The sequence below is a fragment of the Syngnathus leptorhynchus genome, chromosome 14 (assembly GCF_054491065.1).
Source record: "Syngnathus leptorhynchus isolate UIUO chromosome 14, UIUO_Slep, whole genome shotgun sequence".
Taxonomy (NCBI): Eukaryota; Metazoa; Chordata; class Actinopteri; order Syngnathiformes; family Syngnathidae; genus Syngnathus; species Syngnathus leptorhynchus.
In genome coordinates, this window is record NC_141208.1 from 10,413,003 (window position 1) to 10,426,116 (window position 13,114).

Consider the following 13,114-nt stretch of genomic DNA (forward strand, 5'->3'; position numbering starts at 1 on the left):
TAATAGTTCTCAAACACCAAATGTTGACCGATGACGTCACGATAACGCGTTCCCCGAGCCCTATGGGCGAGTTGTTTGTTACGACGTCAGTAAAATTGGTAGGAAGAGGGGTGTTTTCAGACGTACAGGAAATGAATATTCCTCTTTTTGTACCCCGACAAACATGAATTTACGTCCGGACACGTTTATGTGAATACGGTCCACATATATGAGGTATGATTTTGTTGGGGGTAAAACAAATCCCCATTGAAATGCCAATTTTCGTTAGAGCCGTGAGGTCGTACGTCAACATCTCCTCGGAGGGGGGCCCTGTGTGTGCTGCGGCTGGTAGCATTAGGGCTCCTTTAGGTGGACAGCGAATGTACAACGACAGCGCTTTAATTTAACTGAAAATGCGCTGTAGCAATACTTTATAACTACCTGCATCATATAAATAGCAGTTTTTCATTGTTGGGTTAACGCCAATGACTGCGTCGTAGTAATGCACCGGAGACATTTGTACAACAACGTCGTTCATAGTTATTGTAATGTGCCGCTACTGACTTCCTCAGCATTGCATTGATTTGATTCATGCAACAGAAGTCCTAGTTTGAATTGAAATAAGTATGAATTTTTATTGTGGTTTTAGTTTACATTCATCCATCCATTTTCTGAACCGCTTAGTCCCCACGGGGGTCGCGGGCGTGCTGGAGCCTATCCCGGCAGTCATCGGGCAGTAGGCGGGGGACACCCTGAACTGGTTGCCAACCAATCGCAGGGCACACAGAGACGAACAACCATTCGCACTTGCACTCACACCTAGGGACAATTTTGGAGTGCTCAATCGGCCTATCAAGCATGTTTTTGGGATGTGGGAGGAAACTGGAGTGCCCGGAGAAAACCCACGCGGACACGGGGAGAACATGCAAACTCCACACAGGGAGGGCCGGAGGTGGAATTGCGCTGATCATATTATGACGTGTTTTAAATGTGTCCTTGTTTGTTTTAGGTGTTAAAACACTTTGTTGCTCTTCAGATTTAATTCATGGTATTCTCAAGCACTCTAATGAAGAAAAGAACAAGCAATTCATCACCTGCCAAACACAGCAGGAAAAGCAACGCCATGAAAAAATATCCAACAGCATCTGGCTTGTCAACCAGCTCTTTAAATGCCCAAAAAGCAGCCCCACAAATCCACCTGACCATGGAGCATCACAGTCGCAACCTATTAAACTTCTTAAACGAGGATCGAACTCGACAGAGGTTCTGCGATGTGTCCGTATCTGTGTGTGGAAAGCTGTATGGTGCCCATAAAGTGGTATTGGCCCACGGGAGCAGTTACTTCCATGCTGAGCTGTCCAAGAACCCAGCCATGACCCTCGTGACTCTGGATCACATTGAGGACTCCGTTTTCCAGCACCTGCTTGCCTTGCTATACACATCGAAGTGTGTTATTGCCAAGACTGAGCTTCAGGCTGTAACTGAAGCAGCCCACTTCCTGGACATGATGGATGTATTAAAGCTGCTGTGTGAGGAAGGACTAAATAATAACCCCATAAGTGGGGACGAAAGCGAGTCACTAAAGACGGCCACTCAAGGCTCAATTGATCAACAGTTGTATATAGAAACCTCATCACAGGACCAAAGTCTGAATGACGGTCAGGCACAACCGCCAAGTGAAAGCCTGAAAATGTGTGGCGATAAGCCAACTACTATGCGGAGATCTGCTCGAAGGAGGAAACCTCCAACCAAGTATGAGAAAGACTGCATGGAATACGTGAAGAACACTGAGGAAACACAAATAACTCAATCACCAAGGGAGCAGTTTGAAGAAAGATGGAACGATGAAGATGTCGGAGGATATAAACTGGTAGTGGATGAAACAAGATCATCACATGTAGAAGATTCATTGGGTGAGGAGGATGAGGAAGGCCCGATTGAGGAGGGTGACAAAGCACCAGCTGCAGGTCCCAAATATCCTGAAGGTCTGACTCCTGTCATCACCCATATTGCCAAAAAGAAGATTCTCAAGTGCCCCAAATGCAACAAGACCTTTGATCGAGCAGGTGGGAATGATAACGTTTTCAAGTCACTAAGTCTATAGAGACTAGACTGTTGGGAATAAGTAAGGAACCAGTTTATTTATGTTTTATGACTCACTCAAGTGTTGATTTCTGTGTCTACCAGGAAAGTATGAGAGTCACACAAGAGTGCACACAAAAGAAAAACCCTTCCAGTGTGACATCTGCCAGCAGCGCTACTCCACCAAGTCCAACTTGACGGTTCACAAGAAGAAACACGCCAACAACACTCCCTTGCAGATGAAAGAACACAAGTGTCCCTTCTGTAATAGATTCCACGCGAGCACAAAAACCCTTGCCAAGCATGTACGGAGGTGAGACTGAGTTCAACGCCATGATTGTGTAGACGTTCAATTATTCACCCCCGTAGTATTAGCAAGCACACTTGCCCAAATAACATGCTGGTTGATATGTTGTTCTCTTGTGACTTGTCAGGTTCCACCCAGAACACCTTCAAGAGTTTGTCAGTAAGAGTAAGAAGAGGAAGACTGAAGCCTGGAAATGTCCTGTAAGGGCTGCTCTCATTTATTATAATTTCTAAAATCATAGTTTAAGGCCCAAACTTGAGCACACACACCACTGTCTTGCAATCAGAAAATGCATTTAACAAAATCAAATGACTAATCTTTTTCTCTTCTCTTGCTGAACCAGATTTGTCTGAAGTCTTTTACCCGCAGGACTCACTTGCAGGAGCATATGATCCTGCATACCCAAGACCGGCCGTTCAAATGCGCATTTTGCGATGAATTCTTCAGATCCAGGTTTGCCAGGCTCAAGCACCAAGAAAAGTACCACCTGGGTGAGCCCTATGAGAAAAACAAATGAGCATGAATAATTTGACTTTTAAAATATACCATCTTACTTCATAATTAATGCTACTTTCATTTTAAATGAAAAATTGCGTGCAAGCAAACTATTTTGAATAAAATACCTAGATTATACATGTGTTTTTAAATGTTTTTATTTAATAACTGACAAAGAAAGGATTAAATAAAAATGAATTATAAAAAACAAATTAGTATGATTTGTAAACTTTTTTTTTTTAAACTTGATTTACGAACGACCTGCCCCTTCTGTTTTTTTTTAAAATGAAATGTTTCATAAAAAATAGGTTATACAGTAGCGAGTAAGCATGAATTACACCATATTTAAAATTTTCCTTTTCAGGACCTTTTCCTTGTGAAATCTGCGGACGAAATTTTAACGACACCGGGAACAGGAGGCGACACATTGAATGCACACACAGAGGGAAAAGAAAATGGACGTGCTTTGTGTGTGGAAAATCAGTAAGGGAAAGGTGGGAGAGGATGAACCTCCTGCTGACCTTTCTTTTCAATTCTGCCTTTGAAAACATTTTTCTTCTGCAGAACAACGTTACGAGAGCACATGCGTATCCACAGTGGCGAGAAGCCACACATCTGTGGTGTCTGTGGGCAAACTTTCCGTCACAAGAGCTCATACAGGTTGCTCAAAGTAGATTTGACCTCTATTTATTGTTCTGAATTTAAATAAACTTGCAATATATTTCTTTATTTTTTGGGGGTTTCTTTGCTGACAGGCTCCACTTGAGAATGCACCGTAATGACAAGCGCTATGAGTGCGACGAATGTGGGAAGACCTTCGTGCGCCACGATCACCTGACCAAACATCAGAAAACGCACTCTGGTACAATCCTTCTTACACCCCAAATATATTTCATAATGATCCTCATAACATTGCAATTGGTTTGATAATCTGTTTGACATTAAACCTCTACTACTACTACTACTACTACTACTTAATCTTATGGTACCTGCATGATTCCAGGTGAAAAAGCGCATCAGTGTGAAGAATGTGGGAAATGTTTCCGACGCCAGGATCACCTCGCGATCCACTATAGGAGTGTTCATTTGGGAGAGAAAGTGTGGCAGAAGTATGTCGACATTTCCGCTTTGTTTACATTTATTATATCCATATTACTCTCTCCTTTGTAAATCTGTAAAACAAATGTGTAAAAAATATATCATTCATATTCTTGTAGGTATAAAGCAGCCATGCATCAATGTGAGGTTTGCAAGAAAGAATTTAAGGGAAAATCCAGTCTGGAAATGCACTTCAGGACTCACTCAGGTAATTACTTTATTGTTTTTTGACCCATGAACATGAGTAGTGATTCCCAAATACTGCACATTACTGGAAATTATCCAGTTTCACCAAATTGGTCTAGAAATGATTATTGATTTACTACAAATCATGTATTTATCTATTGATGCCAGCAACGTGTAACAGGTTCTTAACTTGCATATTTGTGATTCAAAATTTGCATACTCGCATACTTTTTTTTTATCCTCTGTTATTTGCTGGTAACCAAGAAAATCCATTTGCGGTTTAGAGCTCAGGCCAGGTTGATTAAAAACATTATTTTAACGACCTCTTGTGGATTCTTAGTGTCATTAGCTTTAATTAAATTCATTACACGTAAATGCCACACAATTGGTTTGTTTTAATAGCGTTTGCGTAAGGTGCTTGTGTGCCATTTGGTTAGTGTGATTTCATGACAGTTTGTGCGAGGCGAGTATGGGACAGAGTGTGTGTGGATGTATGGATGGACTATTGTATACTATTGCTAGGGTGACTCACAGTTTGTTACCGGTAGGTCTACATAGTGAACCACTGGAGTACACTGAAGAGTATTTTAATGTTGTCATCTATTGGATGTTTCTGTGAAAGGTGAGAAACCCTTCAGTTGTCCAGAATGCCACCAGACGTTTCGGATCAAAAAGACCTTGACTAAGCACATGGTGATCCACTCGGACGTCCGTCCTTTCAACTGCCAACAGTGCAACGCCGCCTTCAAGAGAAAAGACAAGCTCAAGTATCACGTCGATCACGTCCACAGCAGCCGCTTACTTGAGCAGCCAATGGGCCCGGACAAAATGGGCCCGCATCCTTTTAGTACGGAACCCAAGTCGACACCTACGGGCGTATGTGTGCCTGACTCTTTAGACCCCGTCCAGACAGCGGGTAGACCCGGGCTGGGTCAATTGGACGCTCATGCGGGCATGCAAGCTGAAGAACCGCAGCCCAATTCAGGTTACCAGAACTCAGAGCTGGCATTTTTAGAGAAATACACCCTGGCGCCCCAGTCGGTTGACATTGTTCAACCCGTGAGGCCCGATCAAATGTTAGATACCCGAGAGCAAACATACCTGGGAACGTTGCTCGGTTTAGATTCCGCTTCCTCCGTTGCAAACATCTCAAATGCTAACCAAAGTCACCAGTGAAACGTTAGGGATTAATTTAGGTCTTGCAAAATGAAAAAGGAACAATAGCAACTTCATTCTAAAACCGCTGATAATGATAGTGGCAAATTCACTTAAGAGTGTTTATTCTGCTTATTGCAATAGTGTGCTTCAGATTGAACAAAAAAAAGGACAGCGTCAGTCGCCTGTGTAATGAAAATGCTGATGTCATCCAGGGCCAACAATCCAAACATTTGAACTGTTGCATCCTCAGTCTTCACCTTTTAGCATGAAGCCTGATGACAAATACAACATTTAATCAGTCAGAGAAAAAAAAAAACCCAAAAACTACCGTAATTTTCAGACTATAAGTCGCGGTTTTTGTCACAGTTTGGGTGGGGGGGCGACTTATACTCAGGAGCGACTGATATGAACTGCAAGTGACGTCATCCGTGCCGCACAGCGGTTGTTAACATAAAGGCCAAAGGATTCGATCACGGGATGATGAAGATGACGAAGGGCCCCACGTACTACCGGCATCATTAGCGGCTTTGTTTGTAAGTGACACGGAGGACGAAGAGTTTGAAGGATTTAATGATTTGGGGTGACACAAAAGGTTTGAAAAACTATTATGACTTTTACGCACGCCCGGTCCTGCTGAACGGAGCTCTCTTTCACCTCCGTGGATGGAACTCGGGGGCCGGCGCTCGGCCGGGTGGCTGTCCGGGGACGGTGGATGGGGGTCGGACATGGCTTTTACACACGCCCGGTCCTACTCTACGGAGCTCTCTTTCACCTCCATGGATGGAAGTTGGGGGCCGGCGCTCGGCCGGGTGGCTGTCCGGGGACGGTGGATGGGGCTCGGACATGGCTTTTACGCACGCCTGGTTCTATTCTATGGAGCTCTCTTCCACTTCCATGGCTGGAAGTGCCACCTCCGGGTATGGAAGTCCACGCCGCCACACGCCTGGAAGTCTACACCGGTGCTTGGGGCCATGTGGCGGTGAACTATTTATGTTATAGTTATTTGATATATTTTATTTCGTGTAGCAACTTGTACATGTTTTTATCGTTACAGTTCAGTAGTTGTTGGCTCGTTGAACTTGTTAAATAAAGAGCCGTTTACTAAACCCACGTCTTTGCTTGTACTTTGTTAACGCTACAATATAGTTATATCTGTGGAATAACGACGAGGCTGACGTCAGGGCGGACGCGCGGCGTTGTTGACATAAAGAATGAGGAATTTGATCGATGAATTTAATGATTTGGAGTGACACAGATGGTTTGATAATATTGTTTTAATGTGATAGTTATTTGAAATATACTTTATATATATCGTTTTATGGGTCTGTGGAATAATTAGAAATGCAACTTACAACGGGTCCGACGTGAGCATATGCGGCGCATATCTGGCATTGTTTACATAAAGCACGATCGATGGATTTAATGAATTGGAGTGACACAGATGGTTTGATAAACGTGTTATTTATGTAATACTTACTTGAATAACTCTGAATGTTACGTCAGGCCCGTTCTCAGTTCCTCTTTTGTGTATACGTCACGTTAGCATACCGTATTGTTTAGCCTGTTGTTGCTGGTTCATGTCTGTTTTTGGTGTTGGATTTTGACAGATAAATTTGCCCTAAAAGTGCGACTTATACTCCGGTGCAACTTATATATGTTTTTTTTTTCACTTTATTGTGCATTTTATGGCTGGTGCGACTTATACTCCGGAGCGACTTATAGTCTGAAAATTACGGTAATATTGAAAACAAAAGTGTCACTTACAAATTTCAGTTCCCACCAATTACAACCTGAAACAATAAAAACGTGTTCAAGTTTTAGTCAGAATTGAGCATTCACGTCATTATACACTTGATTACTTAGACTGTGGCATAAAATAATTTAAAAATGATGCTTACATTGGCCTAGCTTTAGTCTTCCATTGTTGCACCATGCCACTGAGTAATGATCCATTAGCCAGTGGCTCAGCTTGACACATTCTAGTCTCACAGTCTCACCATTTTTGATATATTTAACTCCATTGTATTTTAACTGGGGGTATTGGTCGGTGGCTATGGAACAGAAGGTAGCTGTGCACAAGAAGCAACAAATTAGTTAACAATAAATTAAGTCCACTGTATCCTCTTTTTTTTTTTTTTTATTATTAAAATACCTTTGCAGGTGGGCGTTGTTGACCACTGGCTATTAGTGTAGCAGAACACTTTGTCTGGACCCAATTGTTTGTAGAAACTGCCACATTGGTATTTCAAAAACATAGCATCCCTTTCCACAATCTCCCCATTGGTGACAACGGGAGTTGTTCCACATTGATCAACTAAAATGGTCAAATAGAAAAAAATAAACTCAAATTCTCAAACATGATGATGAAACCATCAGATAATGAATGAATAACTACTTGTAGTAATTTGTGGATCAGTAGAACCGGTGTTGCCTGACGATCCTACAAAGTAGAAGGAACACACCATGAGTAGGATTACATTTCTAAAGAATGAAATTAACAATAAGTAGTAACGAGCCAGCTCAATAACCTACCCCCAATGTTTCCACTTCCAGACCCACTACTCGGTCTTCTCCCTGAATTGAAATACGACGATGACTAAACATGGATAAATCATGTAAGCCTATCATTTTGTGTGCAACTTAACTTAGCATCACAAAATACGTAAGGGTAATTCTTTTGGTCAAATAAATTTCTCAGATTCAAGTTACTGCATTTTTTTCCCCCTTTTGAACAAATTGGTACCAATAATTTTATCCATGTTGATACGTACCTCCATCTGCAGGCCTTGTTTTAATTCCAGTAGATGTAGCGCTACTAGGAGTTGGCTTTGCTTGTTTGACTGTGGAATAAATACATTGACAAATGAAATCTCAATTTGAGCAGAAATAGAAGTTTATGGCAGTTGCATGCTGCGGTGTCTAGTCTAGTGTTTCTCACGCATTAATGAGTCAATCTTAAGCACCACACCAAACAATATGATATAAGTATATGCTACTAAAATAATGACAATCTCATCGAAAACTATTCACAAATTTACTCAGAAGTGTGGAATCTATGTCCGTTTAGTTGAACACAAAAGTATATGTTCTGCTTTGTTCTACTCACTGCAGGGCGAAGCGACTGACCAGTTTCCACCAATGCAAAAAATTGACTTTTTGTGGTTTCCCTCTAAATCATATCCATCTTCACATTCATACAGTATTTCAGTATCAGAAGCATACACATCTTGGCGAGGGCCCTGATTTATAATTACAGCATGGGGAATTATAGGGGGCTCATCACATGCCTGGACACTTCCTGTGAAAACAAGTCAATGAGGGATATGTGGGTTACATACTATGACAAGATCGTAAGAAAATCGGACAGACTTACGCTCACAGATTGGTACAGAGACCCATGATCCATTGACGCACTGAGCTATCGCATCCCCGTCTTTGTATGAGTAGCCGGCGTCACATGTTATACTAATTATTTTGTCGTTCTCGTACCAACCCATCAAGCTTGAAGTGAATTTGGCATGAACGATAGATGGTGGAATGCAATTCTTGACATCTGGGTAATAAAATAAAAAAAAAAACTTTAGACCTTAACTAGAACATTTTAGTCATTATTTTAGTATTTTCTTGTTTTGTTATTACTGCATAATGAATTATGATAAACTATCTTGTGATTTTCAATAGAATATTTTACATATTTTAGATGCACACTGTTGTTTTTTTTTCAAGTTATGAACCTGGCACATCTGTTCCATTAAAAAATCAGCACATATGTTCTTCCACCTTTGACATATCATAAGTCCAACACTTACCGATACATTGCGGTTGAGGGGACCATTTACCATTTTGGCATGTCGTGGTCCCCCACCAGCCATTCACTGCTGGCTTGAGTCCATTTTCACACGCATAGGGCAACACAGTTCCAGGGGAATATGTATCTTGTTGAGGAACCACATAACCTCCATTCAGAAGGGGCGCACGACAAAAGTAACTCGTTGAAACACAGCGATGTGCTCCATAAAACCAAATCAGCAACAAACATCTGATATACCTCTTGGACATTCCCAGCAGCACCATGATTAAAAATAATATGTTGAGTTGGTAAATGTAGTGCTGTGTGTGTGGATGCGGTCAAGGTCTGTAAATGCATCTGCTTGTGACCTTCCCCATATCAGCTTGGGGATGAAGAAATAGCAAACATTACTGACTGAGTCTAGCGTCATTTAAGGGTTACAAGTCAAAACAGAAATGTACAAACGGGTTTCGTTCTTGAGTCACGGAAAACGTAAATGTGGAATTTCCCGAATTATTCATTTGTCCAACAATGACGTATGTAAATTGAGAAAGAAAGAATTCCTGACACACAAAAAAAAAAAAATCAATTTTTCGAGTCAGTTTGCACTCGGACACAGCAAGACAACAAAAGCGAGTACACTCCCTTCTATTATTGCAAATATGCTTTTCCATCTTTTCATGTGATAATAGTGGAGAAATTACATTTGCTGGACAGGCAGCTTGTATTACAACACATCCCCATTAATGTCTAAATCACCTCCAACAAAAGTGAGTACACCGATAAATATTATATCTTTATAACACTGAAGAAATTATACTTTGCTACAGTTAAGAAGTCAAAGGTAGATAACAAATCATCACATTGGAACCAATGTCCTACATCAAAAGAGGAACAATTCGGGTCTAACTGGTAAGATGTGGAAAAAGAATAACATTTTGAGAGGATCGTAACAACTAAACAAAAGTGAATTGAATTGACAAAAACGTGACAACTCCATGAGTCGTCACCTTACCGTGGTGGAGGGGTTTGCGTGTCTCAATGATCCTAGGAGCCATGTTGTTAGAGATGTTCCGACTCTAACAGATAGTTCATAAACCCTAACACATGTTGTCTGGGGCTTCATGACCCTGGTAGGGTCTCCCATGGCAAAAGGGTCCTAGGTGAGGGGCCAGACAAAGCACGGCTCAAAAAGCCTCTTATGATGAAAAAGATGTATGGACACAGATTTTCCTTGCCTGAACGTGGGTCACCAGGGCCCCCCTCTGGAGCCAAGCCTGGAGGTGGGGCTCGAAGGCGAGCGTCTGGTGGCCGGGGCCTTCGTCAATGGGGCTTGGCCGGGCACAGCCCGAAAAGGAAACGTGGGTCCCCCTTTGGACTCACCACCTGTGGGAGGGGCCAAAGGGGTCAGGTGCATTGTGAGATGGGCGGCGGCCAAAGGCGGGAACCTTGGCGGTCCGATCCCCGGCTTCAGAAGCTGGCTCCTGGGATATGGAATGTCACCTCTCTGGCTGGAAAGGAGCCCGAGCTGGTGTGCGAGGCAGTTAAGTTCCGACTAGACATTGTCGGAGTTGCCTCCACACACAGTTTGGATTCCGGTACAAGCCCTCTCGAGAAGGGCTGGACTCTCTTCCACTCTGGAGTTGCCCATGGCGAGAGGCGTCGAGCAGGTGTGGGTATACTTATTGCCCCCCAGCTGGGCGCCTGAACATTGGGGTTCACCCCAGTGAATGAGAGGGTAGACTCCCTCTGCCTTCGGGTGGGGAGGCGGGTTCTGACTGTTTGTGTCTATGCACCAAACGGCAGTTCAGAGTACCCACCCTTTTTGGGGTCCCTGGAAGAAGTGCTGGAAAGCGCTCCTTCTGGGTACTCCATCATTCTACTGGGTCACTTCAATGCTCACGTGGGCAATGACAGTGAGACCTGGAAGGGCGTGATTGGGAGGAACGCCCCCGCCCAATAAAAATAGAATAATAGTGTTCTATTATTGGAATTCTGTGCTCATTACGAATCATTAATAATGAACACCATGTTCAAGCATAAGGGTGTCCATGTATGCACTTGGCACCAGGACACCCTAGGCCGCAGTTCGATGATCGACTTTGTAGTCGTGTCATCGTATTTGCGGCCGCATGTTTTGGACAATCGGGTGAAGAGAGGGACGGAGCTGTCAACCCAGTGGTGGGTTGGCTCCAAAGGTGGGGGAAGATGCCGATCCGACCTGGAAGGCCCAAACGTACTGTGAGAATCTGCTGGGAACGTCTGTCAGAATCCCCTGTCAGGAAGAGCTTCAACTCCCACCTTCGGCAGAGCTTTTCTTGCGTCCCGGAGGAGGCAGGGGACATTGAGTGGACCATGTTCCGCGCCTCCATTGTTGAGGCAGCTGACCGGAGCTGTGGCCGTAAGGTCGTTGGTGCCTGTCGTAGCGGCAATCCCCGAACCCGCTGGTGGACACCGGCGGTGAGGGATGCTGTCAGGCTGAAGAAGGAGTCCTATCGGGCCGTTTTGGCCTGCGGGACTCCAGTGGTAGCTGACAGGTACCGGATGGCCAAGCGGAACGCGGCTTTGGCGGTTGCTGAGGCAAAAACCCGGGCGTGGGAGAAGTTAGGCGAGGCCATGGAGAACGACTTCCGGACGGCTTTGAGGAAATTCTGGTCCACCATTCGGCATCTCAGGAGGGGGAAGCAGTGCACCGTCAACACTGTTTACAGTGGAGATGGCGTGCTGCTGACCTCGACTTGGGACGTCGTGAGTCGGTGGGGAGAATACTTCGAAGACCTCCTAAATTCCACCTACACGCCTTCCATTGTGGAAGCAGGGCCTGGAGACTCTGAGGCGGACTCTCCAATCTCTGGGGTCGAAGTCACTGAGGTAGTTAAAAAACTCCTCGGGGGCAAGACCCCAGGGGTGGATGAGATTCACTCGGAGTTCTTAAAGGCTCTGTATGTTGTGGGGCTGTCATGGCTGACACGCCTCTAAAATATTGCGTGGACATCGAGGACGGTGCCTCTGGATTGGCAGACTGGGGTGGTGGTACCCCCCTCTTTAAGAAGGGGGACCGGAGGGTGTGTTCCAATTACAGGGGAATCACACTCCTCAGCCTCCCTAGTCAGGTCTATTCAGGGGTGCTGGAGAGGAGGGTCCGTCGAGAGGTCGAACCTTGGATTCAGGAGGAGCAATGTGGACCAGCTCTACACCCTCGGCAGGATCCTCAAGGGGGCATGGGAGTTCGCTCAACCAGTCCACATGTGTTTTGTGAACTTGGAGAAGGCATTCGACCGTGTCCCTTGGGAAGTTCTGTGGAGGGTGCTTCGGGAGTACGGGGTGCCGAGCCCACTGATAAGGGCGGTTTGGTCCTTGTCTCACCGATGCCAGAGTTTGGTCCGCATTTCCGGCAGTAAGTCGGATTCGTTCCCAGTGAGGGTTGGACTCCGCCGAGGCTGCCCTTAGTCAGCGATTCTGTTCATACTTTTTATGGACAGAATTTGTAGGTGCAGCCGAGGCATTGAGGGTGTCCGGTTTGGGGACCTCAGCATCGCGTCTCTGCTTTTTGCAAACGACGTGGTGCTGTTGGCTTCTTCAAGCCATGATTTCCAGCTCTCACTGGAGCAGTTTGCAGCCGAGTGTGAAGCGGTTGGGACGAGGGTCAGCACCTCCAAATCTGAGTCCATGGTCCTCGGTCGTAAAAGGGTGGAATGCCCTCTCCAGATTGGGGATGAGATCCTGCCCCAAGTGGAGGAGTTCAAGTATCTTGGGGTCTTGTTCACGAGTGAGGGCAGGATGGAGCGCGAGATCGACAGGCGGATCGGTGCAGCGTCTGCAGTAATGCGGACTCTGTAGCGGTCCGTCGTGTTAAAGAGAGAGCTGAGCCAAAAGGCAAAGCTCTCAGTTTACCAGTCGATCTACGCTCCTACCCTCACCTATGGTCACAAGCTGTGACCGAAAGAACGAGATCCCAGATACAAGCGGCTGAAATGAGTTTCCTCCGCAGGGTGTCCGGGCTCTCCCTTAGATAGGGT

At 44.7% G+C, this 13,114-nt stretch overlaps 2 protein-coding genes across 5 annotated transcripts; one reads left to right on the forward strand and one right to left on the reverse strand.

The window, feature by feature from the left end:
- Positions 1-84: 84 nt before the first annotated feature.
- Positions 85-5,629, forward strand: zbtb41 (zinc finger and BTB domain containing 41). Of its 2 annotated transcripts, none has more exons than XM_085929207.1 (11): positions 85-213; positions 1,016-2,045; positions 2,167-2,374; positions 2,496-2,568; positions 2,712-2,859; positions 3,228-3,357; positions 3,428-3,523; positions 3,619-3,725; positions 3,867-3,972; positions 4,081-4,169; positions 4,770-5,629. In XM_085929207.1, the coding sequence occupies exons 2-11, from the start codon at positions 1,025-1,027 to the stop codon at positions 5,321-5,323; spliced, it is 2,532 nt and encodes an 843-aa protein (XP_085785333.1). In that variant the 5' UTR covers positions 85-213; positions 1,016-1,024; the 3' UTR covers positions 5,324-5,629. The 2 variants fall into 2 exon arrangements, with proteins under 2 accessions (XP_085785333.1, XP_085785334.1); XM_085929208.1 differs by having other exon boundaries at positions 110-213; positions 989-2,045.
- Positions 5,411-10,745, reverse strand: LOC147046624 (complement factor H-related protein 1-like). Of its 3 annotated transcripts, none has more exons than XM_085929216.1 (10): positions 10,111-10,745; positions 8,679-8,858; positions 8,412-8,603; positions 8,077-8,145; positions 7,838-7,879; positions 7,701-7,745; positions 7,458-7,619; positions 7,204-7,374; positions 7,070-7,095; positions 5,411-5,577 (listed from the first exon to the last, which is right to left on the reverse strand). In XM_085929216.1, exons 1-10 carry the CDS (start codon positions 10,151-10,153, stop codon positions 5,566-5,568), a joined length of 942 nt encoding a protein of 313 aa, XP_085785342.1. In that variant the 5' UTR covers positions 10,154-10,745; the 3' UTR covers positions 5,411-5,565. The 3 variants fall into 3 exon arrangements, with proteins under 3 accessions (XP_085785342.1, XP_085785340.1, XP_085785341.1); XM_085929214.1 differs by lacking the exon at positions 10,111-10,745 and adding an exon at positions 9,115-10,068; XM_085929215.1 differs by lacking the exons at positions 8,412-8,603; positions 10,111-10,745 and adding an exon at positions 9,115-10,067.
- Positions 10,746-13,114: the final 2,369 nt, after the last annotated feature.

Excerpts from the sequence above, each read along its gene's own strand:
- zbtb41 (XM_085929207.1), top strand. The coding sequence starts at position 1,025 with ATGGTATTCTCAAGCACTCTAATGAAGAAAAGAACAAGCAATTCATCA. Across the intron at positions 2,860-3,227 it reads CCAAGAAAAGTACCACCTGG|GACCTTTTCCTTGTGAAATC; the intron begins GTGAGCCCTATG and ends TTTCCTTTTCAG. Across the intron at positions 3,524-3,618 it reads CGTCACAAGAGCTCATACAG|GCTCCACTTGAGAATGCACC; the intron begins GTTGCTCAAAGT and ends CTTTGCTGACAG.
- LOC147046624 (XM_085929214.1), bottom strand. The coding sequence starts at position 9,379 with ATGGTGCTGCTGGGAATGTCCAAGAGGTATATCAGATGTTTGTTGCTG. Across the intron at positions 8,859-9,114 it reads CCCTCAACCGCAATGTATCG|ATGTCAAGAATTGCATTCCA; the intron begins GTAAGTGTTGGA and ends TTTATTACCCAG. Across the intron at positions 8,146-8,411 it reads GTCAGTCGCTTCGCCCTGCA|TCAAACAAGCAAAGCCAACT; the intron begins GTGAGTAGAACA and ends TTTATTCCACAG.